Genomic DNA, 19,461 nt, shown 5'->3' on the forward strand with positions numbered 1-19,461 from the left:
CTTGACCTGTTCTCTGCCTTTGACACTGTTGATCCTGCTATTATCCTCTCTATCTTTCACTCTCTGACCTGGGGATCTCAGGCACTGATCTTACCTGGTTTTCCTCCCATCTTTCTAACTGCTCCTTCCAGGTTTCCTGACGTTGCTCTCTCTCTCTTCTCCTCACCCCCTCTACAGGTGTACCTTAAGTATCTGTCTTGACCCCTCCTCTTCTCAATCTACACCCGCTCGCTATACTCTCATCTGCTCTTTTGGCTTCTCCTACCACTTTTACACAGACAATGCTCACATCCTCTTTGACTCCCACATCTCTTCCCTCATCTCAGAATGCCTCTTGGTTACCTCAACTTGGACGCATTCTCACCCCTTCAGCTCATTCAAAATTCTGCTGCTCGTCTGTATTCTCCCAACCTCGCTACTCTCATGCAACTCTCCTGGTTCGCATCCTCCCTGGCTGCCTATCTCTGCTCCCATTCAATTCAAGACCCCTGTTCTTGCTTATCAATCTCTTTACCATAGCGCCCCCTCCTACCTCCAATTCGTCGTGTCTCCCTACACCCCTTCTCCACTCCTCCTCTACTGGCCGACTAGTCATGCCTTCGCTCCACTTTCCATCCTTCCGTGCCCTCCTTGTCCCTAGCCCCTCTGTGGTGGAACCAGCTACCGGAGAAGTTCAGGTCTGCGCCATCTCTCACCGCCTTCCACCGCCTCCTCATGGCCCACCTGTTTAGATCTTGTAGATCTCTTGCTCCACCAATCCTATTATGCACTGGACTTGCCTGACCTATGCACTTTTCTTGCAATTGCACTAGGTCATTGTAGATATAACTTGTTGTCATAACTTACTTCACCCTAGTTCATATTGTATTTAGTAGTATTACTTGCACTTACTGTAAACTACATTATTTAAATATTAAGCGCATTGTAACCCTTTACTGCCCTGTAACACCTGTAATTCACCTTGCATAAAGGCATCTGCAAAATAAATAAATAATACTAATAATCAAACCCTCAAGCTATCGCTCTTGGGATTTAAATCTCACACCTTGTGTGTAAAATCACGTTAGACGCACTAACCATTCTTCTTTGTATTCACATATATGGGTATAAACTGTTTTTTTTTTGTGTGTGCTTGTTTTATTATTTATTAATTTAGAAGACGCCTTTATCCAAGCGACTTAGAGAAAAAGGGAGAACTGACCCCAACATTTTGATAAGAAAAACTCAAATACAAAGCATTGGAAATTAATTAGTGTTAGTTTTTATTTTTTTTTTTTTTTATTTATGTACCCCCCAAAATTGGAATTCTATGGGGTGACTCCTCCCCCTCTCCCATTCTGAAAAAGTGTAATGCAAGCACCATTGGGTAAAATATCATTAGATTATTTTAACATTCATAGTTAACCATGTGATTTGGGGTTCTATGCCAAGCAGAAGCAGATACATTAGTTATTACTTAAAGTTTTAATTTATGTATCTGATTGTTATAGTAGTATGTCCTGCAAAACAACCTGCCATAAAAAAATAATAATCTGCCACACTTCTCCTACCTTGTAGGTGTTGATGCCCCATTTCTTGACGATGTCAAGTTTCTCCACAGCAACACCCCGTGATGCTTCTTCAGCAGTGACGGCTGAGCTGCTGTGTGACTGGTGCATGCTGGTACCTGTAAAAGAATAGGGACAGTAAATCCACTCAAACTACTATAGAGCTCAAAGCAGAACAGTAAAAGAAAAGAACAAATCTGTTACTATATTTTTAAATGGAAACTCAATGTTTCTTTTGTTAAGTATGTGAAAGGTAACGGCTACTGAGTAACACTACCTTCATAGACCTCAAATAGCATTAATTTTGGACTATCTAATCTCTAAGAGTCAGAGAAACCAGATGTATCTGTGTTCACTTTCTATATAAATATGGAACATATTTCCAGTCCAGAGGGAACTAAATACAACATTTATTTAGTCGTCAAGAACACCCCATATTCCCCACCAGCTCCAAGAAGAAACATCAGCCCCCTATTGGAAATATCAATTAACTCCATTGAAAAATATAGCAAAACATTTCTCACAAGGCTGATTAACACTCCTTCAGATACTCAACAATACTTATCTACATGTAGTGTTTGATCTTACAGAGTAAATCCTCAGTGACAATGAAAACCATACATTTTACTTATTCAGTATAATCAAATATTTAAAAAATGTTTAGGACCTAATTGAAGAAAAAAGTTTGGTTGCAAATAAATTATAAAATGAACTCCAAACTTCATCCCTCACTTATTAAGACTGAGCTGTATAAGCAAGTGGAAAATGAATGAATACAGAAAATGTGAGTGACAGAATAAGGAAATGAGTGGAAGGAAGAGTGCAGGCCCCCTGTACCTGTGCAGGGCTCTCCCTGGTTGGCTATCCGGCTGGCTGCTGATTCGCTAGGACAGATGTGGGATCCCCTGGACAAACGCAGGCCTGAAATGGGCAGGTAGGTTGGGAAGGGGTAGGGTGGCCCACACAGAAAGAAGGCAAGAGCCAGCAAGCCATTTAGAAAGGAATATTGTGACCAAATCAGTGGAACACATTATGGACCATAGGGTGACCAGACCATGTCATACATGGCAGTTACAACAGATAAAAATGGGTTTCAAATGAAGGATTGGGTTTTGGTGCAAGGATAGGAAAGAAAGATAGGTAAAGTGTAAATGGGAAAGTGATAGCAAGAAAGGGAGGGATGGGAAGATGGTGGGATTGAGTAGTTCAAGATTAAGAAAAAACACAGATGGAACACTGATGAGTTTAAGAGCAACGTAGGTAACATGTGAATGACACAGATCATGGTATAAGCACACAACGCAGGAACTGATAAGTAATTACAGTTTACCAAAGAGACTGAACAGAGTCCTTTTTACCGGTTCCCGATATTTGTATATTATTCAATATTTTCCCAGTACTATTTTCTAGGAAATACACAATATTTTGATTAAAATCCTGTTTTATTCTGACATTGTAATAAGACGACCTACTGGGTATCCTTGGATACAGTGGACATTTAGATGTCAGAGGAGTAAATAACGTTCAAAACGTGGTTCTCTGTCACTTCACAAACACATTATACTATGTAACGCAATTTTTGTTCCTGGGTAGTAAGTGTTATTTCCTAATTGTTTATGCCTCAAAAGTATAGAAAATGGCTATTATTCCCCACAAACTTTGCTTTTGTGACCAGGGCAGTGATATTTCAAAATATCACTATTTCCAATGGGAAAACAGGCAAATGTGTGTCTTTTCATTCAAATAAAGTCAGAAAAAAACAACATATGAATCCAAATTAACATGTATTTATACTAAAGTAATACAAAAATGACTACAAAAGATTTAGAAGTGAGTAGTTTTTCGAGATTTACAATTATACTGTAAATAGTATTTAGTATAAATACATGTTGATTTGGATTCATATGTTGTTTTTTTCTGACTTTATTTGAATGAAAAGACACATATTTGCCCGTTTTCCCATTGGAAATAGTGATATTTTGAAATATCACTGTCCTGGTCACAAAAGCAAAGTTTGTGGGGAATAATAGCCATTTTCTATACTTTTGAGGCATAAGCAATTAGGAAATAACACTTACTACCCAGGAACAAAAAAAAAAAAAAAAACATTGTTACACAGTGTTATCACCTGATTCTGTTGGCCAATCAAAGTCTGATTATTGTGGCAATTGCTGGGCGTAGTAACTACTAGCTTGATGAAAAAACTAAATTGAAATACTTGTTTCAAAAATATCATATTTTTAGTGAATGAGGAATGGAGAGAAAACATGATTCAGTTTATGAATATTCAAAAGAAAACAAATGTTTAAAAGAATGCAAAAAGCAAAAATAGCAGAAGGGGGTCAGATGAGACAGAGGATGCATTGCGCTGCATATACTGCTGCATTGAGGCACATGTTCACACCGACAATGAAAGAACACACTGAAAAATAAGCGACACATTAAACTAAAACAATAAAATGAACTGAGAGACAAGCAATCCATTTATTAACATTATTAATCTGAAACCAGAACTGCTACGAGTTATATCCCCCCCCCCCCCCCCCCCCCACGATTTTTACCGATGTTTCTATTAAAAACTGTTTTTTACCGATTTTATCCCTATTTTAATATGTAAAAATACCTCTGACTTTTAAAGATAAAAACCGAAAGCGCGAAACATTAAATATATGTTATGCACATTCACTGGAATTTGTGTGCTGTGAAAATCAAAGATGGGCAGTGATTTATTATTTTTATTCTGGCTTTACTCAGGACACATCTAATGTGTCCATGGCCAACTGGGCAGATCCGGGAAGAAACAGAAAATGCAAAGTACTGGAGGATATCAAAAACTTAATGTACTGCAATTCTAAGACTAGATCAATAAAAGAAAAAAAAAATCTATAGCCTAACTAAACCAATGAAGACCTACAATTTAAAAAAGAAAGTTATCTAAAATTGAATTTCACATAGGAAGGGTTTTATTTTATTAATGAAGAATTATCATATTTCAGTACCCTACACTATCATGCAGGTAGGGAATGGGGTAATGAGAACATAAAAGTCTTGATTTGCTAGTAACACAGTTTGACAAACAAAGGGAGACCTGCCTGTATCACAGGACATATCGCACATTAATTGTCACAAAGAATAGCATCATTGAATGGGATGTTAAAGAACAGACTTTACATGAAGCACACAATAGAAGGGAGCAGGTGAAAGCCAGACCAAGATATAACTGCCCAAAGGGGCACTAAAACAATAGCAATTGTATTTAAAATGAAACACCATTACTCCATCTCTATAATATGCACATTAATAATGATATGAGTTTTCTTTTTTTCTTTTTTTTATATTATGTAGTATAACTTGTAAGACTTTTGTCATTGATTTAGCGCCCCGTCCGGGCCAGTTTGTCTTAGTCTTGGCATTTTTTTTTTTAACTCTGTGATAATGATAATACTTCTTAATATATAGACTATAGTGACTGAGTAATTGTGTGGTATCGTTTTCAAGATGTGTGCCTGTAACAGGGTGGCGTATGTGGTGATGTCAGACCAGGAAGAAACACTCAGTACTGCCAGGTGAAATGTGAATTGCGCTGTTGCGCAGTTTAATCAATAAACAGAAAATAAAAGGTTGAACAAACAAAACACTGCATTCTGCTTTCATGCAGCTGTACTGAAACTCGATTTCTAATCAATCACTCAATTGGAGTCGTGGTATAACTGCACGTGAATTAATAAAGTGCAGTTCCCCGTGCTCACATATTATTACATTTTACTTGCACGTGAAGTGCTGTGCAATCCTCGTGCCTAAATACAAATATACATTTTAAACACTTGTGTTACACAGACCCGTTTATATCCTGTGTATCAATGACTATACACCAACATTAACACACAACATACAACACAAAATACACACAGTGGTGGGGCACTTTGCTATACTATACTTTCAACAGATTAAGTATTTTAATTCAGAACAATATGATTCTGAAAATATCCCTTGCCAAAACTAGAGACATATTAACTGCAATACAGTACATACTTTTAAATCCTGTGCGTATTTGTCATCAGGTGTGGTGCGTATGGTGACAAAGGCAAGGTCCAAACAGTAGTAAACTCCCAAAACATCTGTGTTTATTTAATACAAACAAAAAGATCCACCCCTCTATCAGCACTGGTGTCAGGGGAACACGGTCGGCTTGCAGGCCAAAACAAAACGGTAACAATAACAACAATCCGCTCCACAGTCCTGTGCACAAACATGTGCTCTTGCTTTCAGCGGGGTGGTGGTGCGTGCTTATGTCGTGACATGAGGGTAGTGCTCAATTGGTTGGGCTGGCTCTGTCCTCCTCTGTGACACACAAAAAACAAACATACACTGCCTCCGGCTGTCTGTTACGTTTCAGCACAAGGGGCTGTACTCACACAACTGCATCCCCTTTGTACAACCAAAATCCTCCCTGTAATCAGCCCGTTGCCATGGTTTACCCAATCACTGCCTGACCCATATCTGGATTAGAGTAGTTGCAGTTATGCACTTTCCCCAAGATGGCCTACTTCCAGTTTCCACCAACTGTCAAATCGACCCGTCTATGGGGAAGCGTACTACCAACCTTACCCGGCATCTTTTCTGACCGGGAGGGAGATTTACAGTATCGATTCTTTCTCTCTTTAATCACAGTATTGTAGCAGTATGTAAAATATCCCTGTGATGAGTCAAAGGGGTTTCGGTCTGCAATTCAGCCTCCCAACAGTAGAAGGCATCAAACCAACTCGGGACTTCCCTTACCAAGGTCTTGTGACCATGACAAAAGTCATCTTTTTGAGGGGCGGCACCTTGGTGAGGGGTGGAAGTACGAGTATGTAAATTCCAGCCACTGGAGTCAAGTGAAATTAAGGATACCTGTCAGTTTGGGATTGGTGATCCACTGACTACCGGGGCGGGGTTTGCATACTAAACGAACGTGCTACTGTGTTCGGCGTTGGTCCTAAGGAATAGAGGCGGGGGAAAAAGGCTGGAGGGAAGTACGTGGGAGTTTGGACTGTGTCACAAACGGAGGCTTTACTAACTTGGCTCTTTTCTGTTTTTATTCCTTTTCGTTTTATTTTTGGATTTAAGCAGAACGCGAAGAGGACTAAGAGACTTCCGTTCCTTTATTTTTGATTACTCCAGCACTCCCTCCCTCACATCCTTCTTTATTATTTTTCTTTTTTCCGTGTAATATTAAATAAAATTTTAATTTTTACACGTAAATTACTGTCTGGAAAATCAATTTTTACTCACATGCCTCACAGTCCCATTAACGACCTAAAAGCAAAATGTAATCTAAATGTTATCCATGCACAGAACTGCGTAAAACGTAAAAAAGACAATGCAACTTAGCAAAACCAAAAGATTAAAAAACAACGGTTTCCAGAATTAAAACAGTATCCAAAGTCAGTATTCAAATTTGCAGAATATAGTGCTCGATAAGGCCTTAATATCACAGTTCATTTACAAATGAAGATGCACAAAAACAACTAAAGATAAAATTATAAAAAAAAAATATAAAAAATCTAGAAATGTTTAATGATTAACTGTTACCATAGCTTGTCTCATTCGCTTTGTTTTGGCTGCATTTTCGTCAGGTGAAACTGGAGGAAGCGCTGTGTATAACTGCACAATATAAGACAGACTGATTTGGAATTAGAGTTTTAGTTTTTGTTTTTGCTTTTTGTTTTTTTTTAATAAAGGGGGTGTGTGAAGGATATTCAGATAAATTGTAACATTTAACAGATGAGGTTTGTATCATAACACTGGTAAGGAGTAGGAAATAGTGTGTGCATTAATTGGTTACACACATTATATATTAGTAAATTCGGTCCGTAGACTACACTTGATAATCAATATAGATTAGCGGTTAAGGCTAGGCCTATTGGTCTAGTGCATAACAATAACACTGTGATTGTATGAGAAAAAGCAACTTGGAAAGTTCAGAAAGGGAACTGGGAGTGGCATGATACATAAGAGCTGTTGCTATGAGACAAATACTTACATGGTATGCAAATGTGAGTCGGTGGTCTCTACTAACAGTAATTTGACCACTGAAATATAAGTGTACCCCTTACAACAGTTAGAAAGGGCAATGCAGGTAGGTCAATATCAATGGTGTATTCTGAGCAACCACACATCATTTTTATATAGTAATATTTAGTTTATGTCACCCCCTGGTTTCTGTTTTGTACCAACTCACACTGTTCTGATGGGAAACATTTATTTACCTGCCCCCAAAGCCGGTGGATTTAAAATTACAGCCTGGTGGTATGACAATTACCTTGCTCCCGAATCTAGTGTATTCACAGACATCCACTCAGGTGAAGAAAACCCTGGCAGAGAGCGAATCAAAGCTCTCAAAGTCAAAATGGAGGTGAGCTTGGCTCAGACAGAAGCAAAGTCCTGAAGATGCATGGATGGTCTGGTGAAGTGGCTAACACACTTTGGGACTGGATATTTCTGGCAATCATGGGGATAATGGTCATTTTTGTTCTCAGCTACCTACTGCAGTACTGTCGATGGCGTAGACAGAAAATACAATTGGGGAAGACAACTTATTGGCACTGCAGAACCCACAGGCCCTTCATCGCCGGGGACTGCAGTGCCATTTCTTACCTGGGGGACCGCCACTGGTCCACCAGTCACTGTAGGATGGGCCGAAGGTCAGGATCCTCTCCCTGCTGCCACCTCCACTCTTCGCCCCTGACTATGGTCATCTCCCAGCAAGCGACTGCCCTGGCCCCACTCATCGATGCTTCCTGGCTCGGTTCCAGGTCATGGCCCTCTCTTGTCTCAGCCACGGTCAGCTCCCTCTCCCGAGCCTCTCTTAGGGCAGTGGTTGCAATTTTCTTCAGTGCAGTGACTGCGGGGAAGGGTGTCCGCGTTGGTGTGGCGAGCCTCAGCCCAGTGCTGGATCTTGTATTGGAAGGGCTAAAGTGGCTCAATCCAGCGGGCGACCTGTACCTCTGGCTCCTTGAAGGTCAGGAGCTACTGCAGTGCTGACTGTCCGGATGGTGAAGAGAAGGCCACACAGGTAATGCTGGAAGTGCCGGACCGGCATGACCACCACTAGTAGTTTTCTCTGGGTCACACAGTACCGCCACTCTGCCTTGTTGAGGGACCAGACTGACTCAGGCGCTCCTGTGGGTTAGGGAGGTAAAACCAGCAGGGACTGTTTCTCCTCATCGCTCTACAACAAACTCTGCTGGCTAAAAGGGCACACCTGCAGGGCTGGCCTTTGTCCTCCAGAAGTCGGTAGCTCGCTGACATCTGCGTTCCTGGGTGAAAAAGGAAATTAGCTTGGTCGTGGGATCGGAGGATGCCCACTGAATATTCGGGTCTCCTGAGACATGTCGGGAATTGCTGCAGTGAGGTGAAAAGTGACTGGGCATTCCAAACTGGGAAAAAAATCAGGAGGAAAATTATAATTGGACACACAAAATAAAATTAAAAAAAAAAGATCATTTTAATCTCCATAGCATTCTCCAAAAATCATACTTTCCCAACCCTGGGTATTTACCTACAACAGGACCTGGTCATGCTACACTGATAGCCTTGGATTAGAACATTTATATATATATCCCTGTTATTTAATTTTTTTTTAATTTTATTTATTTATTATCTACAATAATATATTCTGTGTGCTCTGTTGTGTTTGTCTAGATTATTTACCATCTATTCCAGAAAAAAATAGCTTTTGAAAAGGCTTATGTGTTATACATACTGTTCACCTTCTTCAATAGATTTTTCATCATAGCATGACCATCTTCCTCCGCATATTTTCAGAATAAATTGCATGTCAATACAGCAAATACTTAAATTATTTATAAAACTGAAAGTTCCAGTTTTTTTTTTTTTTTTTTTTTAAGATTTACCGTAACCAAATGCTTTCAGGTAGTATCCACACAAAAATATAAATTTTAAAATTTACACTAAGATCAACAATAGTGACGACCAAGCGTAACAACCGATTCTCTGTTTAACAGCTCTTCGGAATTTTAAAGTTCCAGCTAGACAGCTACTCATATAAAGAAATTACTGTAACTGCCATTTTTTCTCTTGTGGAATGGTCAGAGAACTTCTAAATCATTAACCAATTGGATTTATTAAGAGCTTAATTTAACACAAAAAAACTTGACTGGAATTTGTATCTTCATGGAAGTAACATTCAAAAACTTTAAATTAATCGTGTACATTAAGAAAATAAGTATGTATTATTTTTCTCTGTAGAGTTGTTCCCAGAAGGCAATGATACACATTGCTTTAACTTTTTAAACCTATCATAAAGTAAATGCCCAGAAATGTTTAAGAAAAGGTATGACAACAAAACTGAGTCAACAAAACAAGATATATATTTATATATATATATATATATATATATATATATATATATATATATATATATATATATATATATATATATATATATATATATAGGATGGACGACAGGATGGAAATGATTACAACGTCCACAACTGTAATTGCTGAACATCAATATTTATTTTGTTAGAAGGTGAAGGTAACAGAAAGAAAACAACTCAAATCTTCACTACCAACTAGTGGTAGACTTTCATTACAACAAACCATATTTTTATAAGTTGCATCTATTCCAGGTTAAAACATGTATAAACTAAGTATTATAATCCTCTATGTTACAACATAATACACCCCACTGTTCTATATTCATAACATTAGCGATTATACACCTATTTATCAAAATATATATAATTAAACATTTCATAATAGATAAACTTACTTCAGATGGCATTCACTCTATGAACAACCGCCTTTTCTTTTGCTTTCATTTTCTTCAACAGGGAATTTGTTGTTAGAACATAAGAAAGTTTACAAACGAGAGGAGGCCATTCAGCCCATCTTGCTCGTTTGGTTGTTAGTAGCTTATTGATCCCAGAATCTCATCACGCAGCTTCTTGAAGGATCCCAGGGTGTCAGCTTCAACAACATTACCGGGGAGTTGGTTCCAGACCCTCACAATTCTCTGTGTAATAAAATGCCTCCTATTTTCTGTTCTGAATGCCCCTTTGTCTAAACTCCATTTGTGACCCCTGGTCCTTGTTTCTTTTTTCCTTGAGGAGCATTGTTGGACAGCAAATCATGTTCAAGTCATGCCACAAATTTTCAATTGGATTTAGGTTGGGCCTCTGACTGGGCCACTCAAGGACATATACCTTTTTGTTCCTTAGCTACTCCAGTGTAGCTTTGGCTGTGTGCTTTGGGTCACTGTCATGCTGAAAAGTGAACTTCCGTCCCAGTTTCAGCTTTCTTGCAGAGGGCAGCAGGTTTTCCTCAAGGACTTCTCAGTACTTTGCTCCATTAATTTCCCCTTCTATCCTGACCAGTGCCCCAGTCCCTGCCGACAAGAAACCTTCCCATAACATGATGCTGCCACCACCGTGTTTCACAGTAGGGATGGTGTTCTTTGGGTGATGTGCTGTGTTGAGTTGGCGCCAAATATAACGCTTTGCATTTAGGCCAATAAGTTCCATTTTAGTTTCGTCAGACCACAAAACTTTTTGCCACATGACTACAGAATCTTTGTTTTTTGCATACTCAAAATGGGATTCAAGGTGGGCTTTCTTGAGTAATGGCTTCCTTCTTGCTACCCTACCATACAGGCCAGATTTGTGGCATGCTTGGGATATTGTTGTCACATACACACTTTGACCAGTCTTGGCCATAAAAGCCTGTAGCTCTTGCAAAGTTGCCATTGGCCTCTTGGTAGCCTCTATGATCAGTCTCCTTCTTGCTCGGTCATCCAGTTTGGAGGGACGGCCTGATCTAGGCAGGGTCCTGGTGGTGCCATACACCTTAATAATTGTCTTGACCGTGCTCCAAGGGACATTCAAGGCCTTTGATATTTTTTTATACCCAACCCTTTCAACAACTTTGTCCTGGAGTTCTTTTGAAAGCGCATTAGTGGTCTTTGCTTTGAAATGCACTACCCAGCAGAGGGAACCTACAGGAACTGCTGAATTTATCCTGAAATCATGTGAATCACTACAATTTAACACAGGTGGAAGCCACTTAACTTGGGTGTGATTTTGAAGGCGATTGGTTACAACTGAGCTAATTTAGGATTGCTATTACAAAGGGGGTGGACACTTATCCAACCAAGCTATTTCAGTTTTTATTTTTAATTAATTTTCTACAAATTTCTAGAATATTTCACTAGGAAGTTGTAGGGTAGGATGTGTAGATAACTGGAAAAAAAAACTACAGTACTGTGCAAAAGTTTTAGTCAGGTGTGAAAAAATGTTGTAAAGGAAGAATGCTTTCAAAAATAGACATGTTAATAGATTATATTTATCAATTAACTAAATGCAAAGTGAGTGAACAGAAGAAAAATCTAAATCAAATCCATATTTGGTGTGACCACCCTTTGCCTTCAAAACAGCATAATTCTTCTAGGTACACTTGCACAAAGTCAGGGATTTTGTGGGCATATAGTCAGATGTATGATTAAACAATTATACCAAACAGGTGCTAATGACCATCAATTCAATATGTAAATTGAAACACAATCATTAAATGAAACAGAAACAGCTGTGTAGGAGGAATAAAATTGGGTGAGGAACAGCCAAACTCAACTAGCAAGTAAACAATTTACTGTCAAAAGTCATACACCATGGCAAGACTGAGCACAGCAACAAGATAAGGTAGTTATACTGCATCAGCAAGGTCTTTCCCAGGCAGAAATTTCAAGCAGATGTGCTGTCCAAGCTCTTTTGAAGAAGCACAAAGAAACGGGCAACGTTGTGGACCGTAGACGCAGTGGTAGGATATGAATATTTATTTATGTAGAACAGGGTACCTCTCCTCCCCTGTATTATTTTGTATTACGACGTGAAAAAATGAGAAAATAAATTAAAAATTACACAGGATTAGAGACAGCATTTGCCCAGCCTGACCTGTATTGGCTATTTTGTTTTGTGTTTGGGATTTCTTTTGTTTGTTTTATTTCGCCCGTTGAGCAACTGTGTTTATTTTTTGAATAAAAACAGTGCAGGCCACGCCTTTGCATTGCAGTACTTGCCTGTTTGCTTTTCTTTCTGCATCTGGCCTGACATCACCACTCAGCCACCCTGCTAAATATCCAAATATAGGATTCACACACGCATTTTATTCTTTTGTCACAGTCTTTGGTAAATGTATATTTGTAAAGCTTTTACATGAATATGGAACAAATTACAGTCAATTCTCATTAATATGAATTTCAAGGGACCAGCAAAAAAATGTGTCTTATCAGTAATTCGTATTATTGGGAATCTAAAGCCAAATGTATACTGTCAGTTTTTATTGAAGTTACAGTAACACTGAAATCAAATTTCAATTACACAACAATTAAAAGTATTACACATTTAAAAGTACAGTGCAAAATTAAAAGTAGGTCTGTAAGTGAACTTTGAAAAAGTATACATTGAAATGAATTACACTGAAACCTGGGTGTCACATTTTTAAAACACAAAACCAAAGCGTCCTCAACATCAGGTATTGAGCAAATCAGAAACATTGATGACTTGTATCCACAGCTTACTGTTCATAAGACTATATTATTGTATCTCGTTTATTTTTTTAATGGTTGACAGTGTTCATGGGAATGTTGAAATCTGTAGTAGCGTACGTCTCTTGTACGTTGGTGCATTATCCAATGCTTCCAACATCTACACTTTAGTCTGCAAGGATAGTGCACCTTTTAGAGCAAGCACCATGGCAAATCGAAACATATCATAGGATCTTGATGTTTCTACCATGAGAGGGTTTTCATACACAGTGCTGAGAGACTGAGTAGGCTGTGTTGTTCCACAGCAGGTTGAAAACCTGCGACTGAACCAAGCCTGGAAAGGGCACACGTGGAGGCCATCAGGTCCAGAAGCTTTCAGAAGATGACAACCTTCAGTGCCTTGTTGGTCTGGAACAGCCCCAAGCAGGCAGTTAGCATCTGGACTGTCGTCCGATAAAGTGGCAATCATGGACTTGGGAGACCAAATGCACCCTGAAATAGAAGGCTGTCTGGGAAGTGTCAGCTGGCTTTTGCAGCAGTTCACCAAGAGCCCCAGCTATTGTGGGTAACTAGTGACCAGCTCCATGTGTAACACTGCCTGTGTGGGTGATTCGGCACATATTAACCAGTCGTCAACAGCTGAACTCTGAACCCTTGAGTCTGAGAGGGCCAGTATAGTGTCCATGCACTTGGAAAACTTGCAAGATGCCAGGTACAGGCCAAACAGCAGGACACGAGGCTCCCTGAAAGGCGAACCACAAGTAATTCCTGTGGTCAGGTCTAATGGGATGTGGAAATAAGCATGCTTTGAGGTCCACCATGGTGAACCAGACGTCTGGCGTCACTGTCTGCAACAGCAGTTGAGTTGTCAGCAACTTGAATTTCCATCTCTTCAGAAACAGGTTAAGCTGTCTGAGGTCGAGGATTGGCCTGAGGCCGCCATCCCATTTCAGAACCAGGGTGTATCTGGCGTAAAGCCCCCCACTCAACCCCTCTTGTCAAGAGGGTGTATAGTGGAGATAGCCTGTTAATGTAACAGGGCCGACACTAAGATTGGTCTTGTGGATTCATGACTGCTGTTGTGTTACACCCTGCATATCCACTTGCAATTAAGTAATTAAGATACTTATATTTTTTATGAAATTCAGTAGTATGTTCCAACTTATTGAAATTAATTTTACCAGTCCAGGACTGACTCTATCCTAAAGTCTCCTAGTAAGTAGAATATCACATTAAAGAGAAAAGGCGTACTGTTCTCTGAAATGTAGGTACTCAGCAGCAAGGATTTAATAAGAGAGTTAACAGAGGATAGTTTGCTACCTTGTGCCTGCGGGTGGATCTGTCTTCCCAGAATGGATGGGTTGTAGCAGATCCCAGGTCCTAAGAAGAATTTGTTCATATTTATTAATTTGTTTACTTATAGCAGGAGCAATAAAGTGAAGCACTGTTTTTAGCGTTAAGGGGGCAGACCTTATAAATGAAAAATAGTTAAATGGACAAATAAATACAACTATGGGAAAGCGCAGCTCACATTAATGTTAGAAAATCTGAACACACCATAAACACAGCATTAGTGAACAAAGTCAGATTGAAAACAAAAGACAAAGGGATGGGTTAAATAAGAAGCACTAATCTGATCTTCAATCAAGTTAAATATCCCCAGTCCACACTGTGTCCTGAATGAGACCTTGTGCTAAGGAAATATAAACACAATACATGTAGTTTCTTGTATTTCCACATGCTGTGGCTTATATAGCCGATGCTTAGTGCTGAGTTTTGGCACTGTCACAGAACCAGCCATGTGAGGCACAATGATGCAATAAAAGCACATATTTGCATATCAAATGACTAACTATGAGCAAGACGTGAGTTTGATGTCTCCGCTTCATCATGGTATCATTCGGGGACATTAGCACTTATTTACAAAACAGTCCTTAAAATAGTTAATTAACAGCATAATATGAGCATCACAGAATGTTTTAAAAACAATTAAAAGGTAATGGCTAAAAGCCTGCATCCCCAATATTTAGGAGTCTATACAGTGGCTCTCAAAAGTATTCACCCCACTTGGACTTTTCCACATTTTATTGTGTTACAGCATGGAATCAAAATGGATTTCATTAGGAGTTTTTGCCTCTGATCAACACAAAAAAAGTCCACAATGTCAAAGTGAAAAATAAACTCTACAAATTGTTCTAAATTAATTACAAATATAAAACAGAAAATCATTGATTGCACAAGTATTCACCCCCTTGAGTCAATATTTGGTAGAGGCACCTTTGGCAGCAATTACAGCCATGAGTCTCTACCAGCTTTGCACATCAGGACACTGCAATTTTTGCCCATTCTTTGTTTGCAAAATTGCTCAAGCGCCGTCAAGTTGGATGGGGACCTTTGGTAAAGAGTAATTTTCAACTCTTTCCACATATTCTCAATTGAATTGAGGTCTGGGCTTTGACTAGGCCACTCCAGGACATTGACCTTTTTGTTTTTTCAGCAGGTTTCCCTCCAGGATTTCTCTGTACTTTGCTGCATCCATTTTACCCTCTATCTTCACAAGCTTTCCAGGCCCTGACTCAGAGAAGCATCCCCATAGCATGATGCTGCCACCACCATGCTTCACAGTAGGGATGGTGTTTTCAGGATGATGTGCAGTGTTAGGCTTGCACCAAAGATAGTGCTTAGCGTTGAGGCCAAAAAGCTCTATTTTGGCCTCATCAGACCACAAGAACATAAGAAAGTTTACAAACGAGAGGAGGCCATTCGACCCATCTTGCTCGTTTGGTTGTTAGTAGCTTATTGATCCCAAAATCTCATCAAGCAGCTTCTTGAAGGATCCCAGGGTGTCAGCTTCAACAACATTACTGGGGAGTTGATTCCAGACCCTCACAATTCTCTGTGTAAAAAAGTGCCTCCTATTTTCTGTTCTGAATGCCCCTTTGTCTAATCTCCATTTGTGACCCCTGGTCCTTGTTTCTTTTTTCAGGCTGAAAAAGTCCCTTGGGTCGACACTGTCAATACCTTTTAGAATTTTGAATGCTTGAATTAGGTCGCCACGTAGTCTTCTTTGTTCAAGACTAAACAGATTCAATTCTTTTAGCCTTTCTGCATATGACATGCCTTTTAAGCCCGGAATAATTCTGGTCGCTCTTCTTTGCACTCTGTCAAGAGCAGCAATATCTTTTTTATAGCGAGGTGACCAGAACTGCACACAATATTCAAGATGAGGTCTTACAAGTGCATTGTACAGTTTTAACATTACTTCCCTTGATTTAAATTCAACACTTTTCACAATGTATCCGAGCATCTTGTTAGCCTTTTTTATAGCTTCCCCACATTGTCTAGATGAAGACATTTCTGAGTCAACAAAAACTCCTAGGTCTTTTCATAGATTCCTTCTCCAATTTCAGTATCTCCCATATGATATTTATAATGTACATTTTTATTTCCTGCGTGCAGTACCTTACACTTTTCTCTATTAAATGTCATTTGCCATGTGTCTGCCCAGTTCTGAATCTTGTCTAGATCATTCTGAATGACCTTTGCTGCTGCAACAGTCTTTGCCACTCCTCCTACTTTTGTGTCGTCTGCAAATTTAACAAGTTTGCTTACTATACCAGAATCTAAATCATTAATGTAGATTAGGAATAGCAGAGGACCTAATACTGATCCCTGTGGTACACCACTGGTTACCACACTCCATTCTGAGGTTTTTCCTCTAATCAGTACTTTCTGTTTTCTACATGTTAACCACTCCCTAATCCATGTACATGTGTTTCCTTGAATCCCAACTGCGTTCAGTTTGAGAATTAATCTTTTGTGCGGGACTTTGTCAAAAGCTTTCTGGAAATCTAAATAAACCATGTCATATGCTTTGCAATGATCCATTATCGATGTTGCATCCTCAAAAAAATCAAGCAAGTTAGTTAGGCACGATCTCCCTTTCCTAAAACCATGTTGACTGTCTCCCAGGACCCTGTTACCATATAGGTAATTTTCCATTTTGGATCTTATTATAGTTTCCATAAGTTTGCATATAATAGAAGTCAGGCTTACTGGTCTGTAGTTACCTGGTTCAGTTTTGTTTCCCTTTTTGTGGATCGGTATTACGTTTGCAATTTTCCAGTAGGTACCACCCCTGTGTCAAGAGACTGCTGCATGATCTTGGTTAGCAGTTTGTAAATTACTTCTTTCATTTCTTTGAGTACTACTGGGAGGACCTCATCCGGCCCAGGGGATTTGTTTATTTTAAGAGCTCCTAGTCCCTTTAACACTTCTGCCTCAGTTATGCTAAAGTTATTTAAAACTGGATAGGAACTGGATGACATGTGGGGCATGTTGTCAGTATCTTCCTTTGTAAAAACTTGTGAAAAGTAATCATTTAAAATATTTGCTATTTTTTTTTCTTCATCTACCATTTTGCCATTTAGTTTTTCTGGTATAGTAAGCAAACTTGTTAAATTTGCAGACGACACAAAAGTAGGAGGAGTGGCAAACACTGTTGCAGCAGCAAAGGTCATTCAAAATGATCTAGACAAGATTCAGAACTGGGCAGATACATGGCAAATGACATTTAATAGAGAAAAGTGTAAGGTACTGCACGCAGGAAATAAAAATGTACATTATAAATATCATATGGGAGATATTGAAATTGGAGAAGGAATCTATGAAAAAGACCTAGGAGTTTTTGTTGACTCAGAAATGTCTTCATCTAGGCAATGTGGGGAAGCTATAAAAAAGGCTAACAAGATACTCGGATACATTGTGAAAAGTGTTGAATTTAAATCAAGGGAAGTAATGTTAAAACTGTACAATGCACTAGTAAGACCTCATCTTGAATATTGTGTGCAGTTCTGGTCACCTCGCTATAAAAAAGATATTGCTGCTCTAGAAAGAGTGCAAAGAAGAGCGACCAGAATTATTCCGGGCTTAAAAGGCATGTCATATGCAGACAGGCTAAAAGAATTGAGTCTGTTCAGTCTTGAACAAAGAAGACTACGTGGCGACCTAATTCAAGCATTCAAAATTCTAAAAGGTATTGACAGTGTCGACCCAAGGGACTTTTTCAGCCTGAAAAAAGAAACAAGGACCAGGGGTCACAAATGGAGTTTAGAAAAAGGGGCATTCAGAACAGAAAATAGGAGACACTTTTTTACACAGAGAATTGTGAGGGTCTGGAATCAACTCCCCAGTAATGTTGTTGAAGCTGACACCCTGGGATCCTTCAAGAAGCTGCTTGATGAGATTTTGGGATCAATAAGCTACTAACAACCAAACGAGCAAGATGGGCCGAATGGCCTCCTCTCGTTTGTAAACTTTCTTATGTTCTTATGTTCTTATGTTCTTATTTGTATCTCTTAAACATTTAATCTCCTCTTTGAATGTTAGCTTGCTGTTGTAATATTGGAAAAACATTTTGGAATTGGTTTTAGCTCCCTTAGCAATGTTCATTTCTGTTTCTCTCTTGGCCTTTCTAACTTCCTTTTTGACTTGCGTTTGCAGTTCCGTGTACTCTTTCTGCGTACTTTCTTTTTGGTCCTTTTTTTAATGCTCTGTAAAGTGCCTTTTTTCACTGAATATTTTTTTTAATTGATCTATTAAACCATTTTGGCAATTTAGTTTTACATTTAGATTTGTCTACTTTAGGGATATAATTGTTTTGCGCCTCTAGTACTACATTTTTGAAGAACAACCATCCTTCTGTGGGTGTTTTCTCTATTTTACTCCAATCTACTTCTGTTAGTCTCTGTTTCATACCTTCATAGTTTGCTTTTCTAAAATTGTAAACCTTAGCTTTAGTCTTTACTTTTGGGGATTTAAAAAACACTTCAAATGAGACCATGTTGTGGTCTGAGTTTGCCAGTGGTTCTCTGACCTCTGTTTTAGTTATTCTATCTTCGTTATTTGAAAAGACTAAATCAAGGCATGCCTCCCCTCTAGTCGGTGCCTTGACAAATTGTGTTAGGAAGCAGTCATTTGTCATTTCCACCATTTCTATTTCATCCTTCGTGCTACCCACCGGGTTTTCCCATTTTATATGGGGGAAGTTGAAATCCCCCATCAGTATGGCTTCTCCTTTGCTACACGCATTTCTAATGTCATTGTATAACAGATTATTGTGCTCATCGTCTGAATCTGGCGGTCTATAGCATGCTCCTATTATTATGCCCTTTGAATTTTTGTCCGTTATTCTGACCCATATTGATTCGGTTTTATTTTCTTTGTCCAGGTTTAACACCTGGGCTTCAAGACTGTTTCTTATGTATAGCGCTACCCCTCCTCCTCTTCTGTCCTGCCTGTCTTTCCTATACAGTGTATACCCACAAATATTATATTCGTCCCCATCACTCTCAGACAACCACGTTTCTG

The 19,461-nt window shown here is 39.1% G+C and overlaps 1 protein-coding gene across 3 annotated transcripts in view; it reads right to left on the bottom strand.

Annotated features, from left to right (window-relative positions):
* Positions 1-941: 941 nt before the first annotated feature.
* Positions 942-19,461, bottom strand: part of LOC121320425 (arfaptin-2-like) — a 66,424-nt gene continuing 47,904 nt past the window's right edge. Inside the window, exons 4-6 of one of the 3 annotated variants that reach the window (XM_041258749.1) lie at positions 14,413-14,472; positions 2,385-2,468; positions 942-1,666 (exon numbers count right to left, since the gene is read on the bottom strand). In XM_041258749.1, the coding sequence (XP_041114683.1) occupies positions 1,485-1,666; positions 2,385-2,468; positions 14,413-14,472 (326 nt within the window). In that variant the 3' untranslated portion in view covers positions 942-1,484. The remainder of the gene's footprint in view (positions 1,667-2,384; positions 2,469-14,412; positions 14,473-19,461) is intronic. The other 2 variants (XM_041258750.1, XM_041258751.1) reach the window with 2 other exon arrangements.

Source organism: Polyodon spathula, chromosome 9 (assembly GCF_017654505.1).
Source record: "Polyodon spathula isolate WHYD16114869_AA chromosome 9, ASM1765450v1, whole genome shotgun sequence".
Classification (NCBI taxonomy): Eukaryota; Metazoa; Chordata; class Actinopteri; order Acipenseriformes; family Polyodontidae; genus Polyodon; species Polyodon spathula.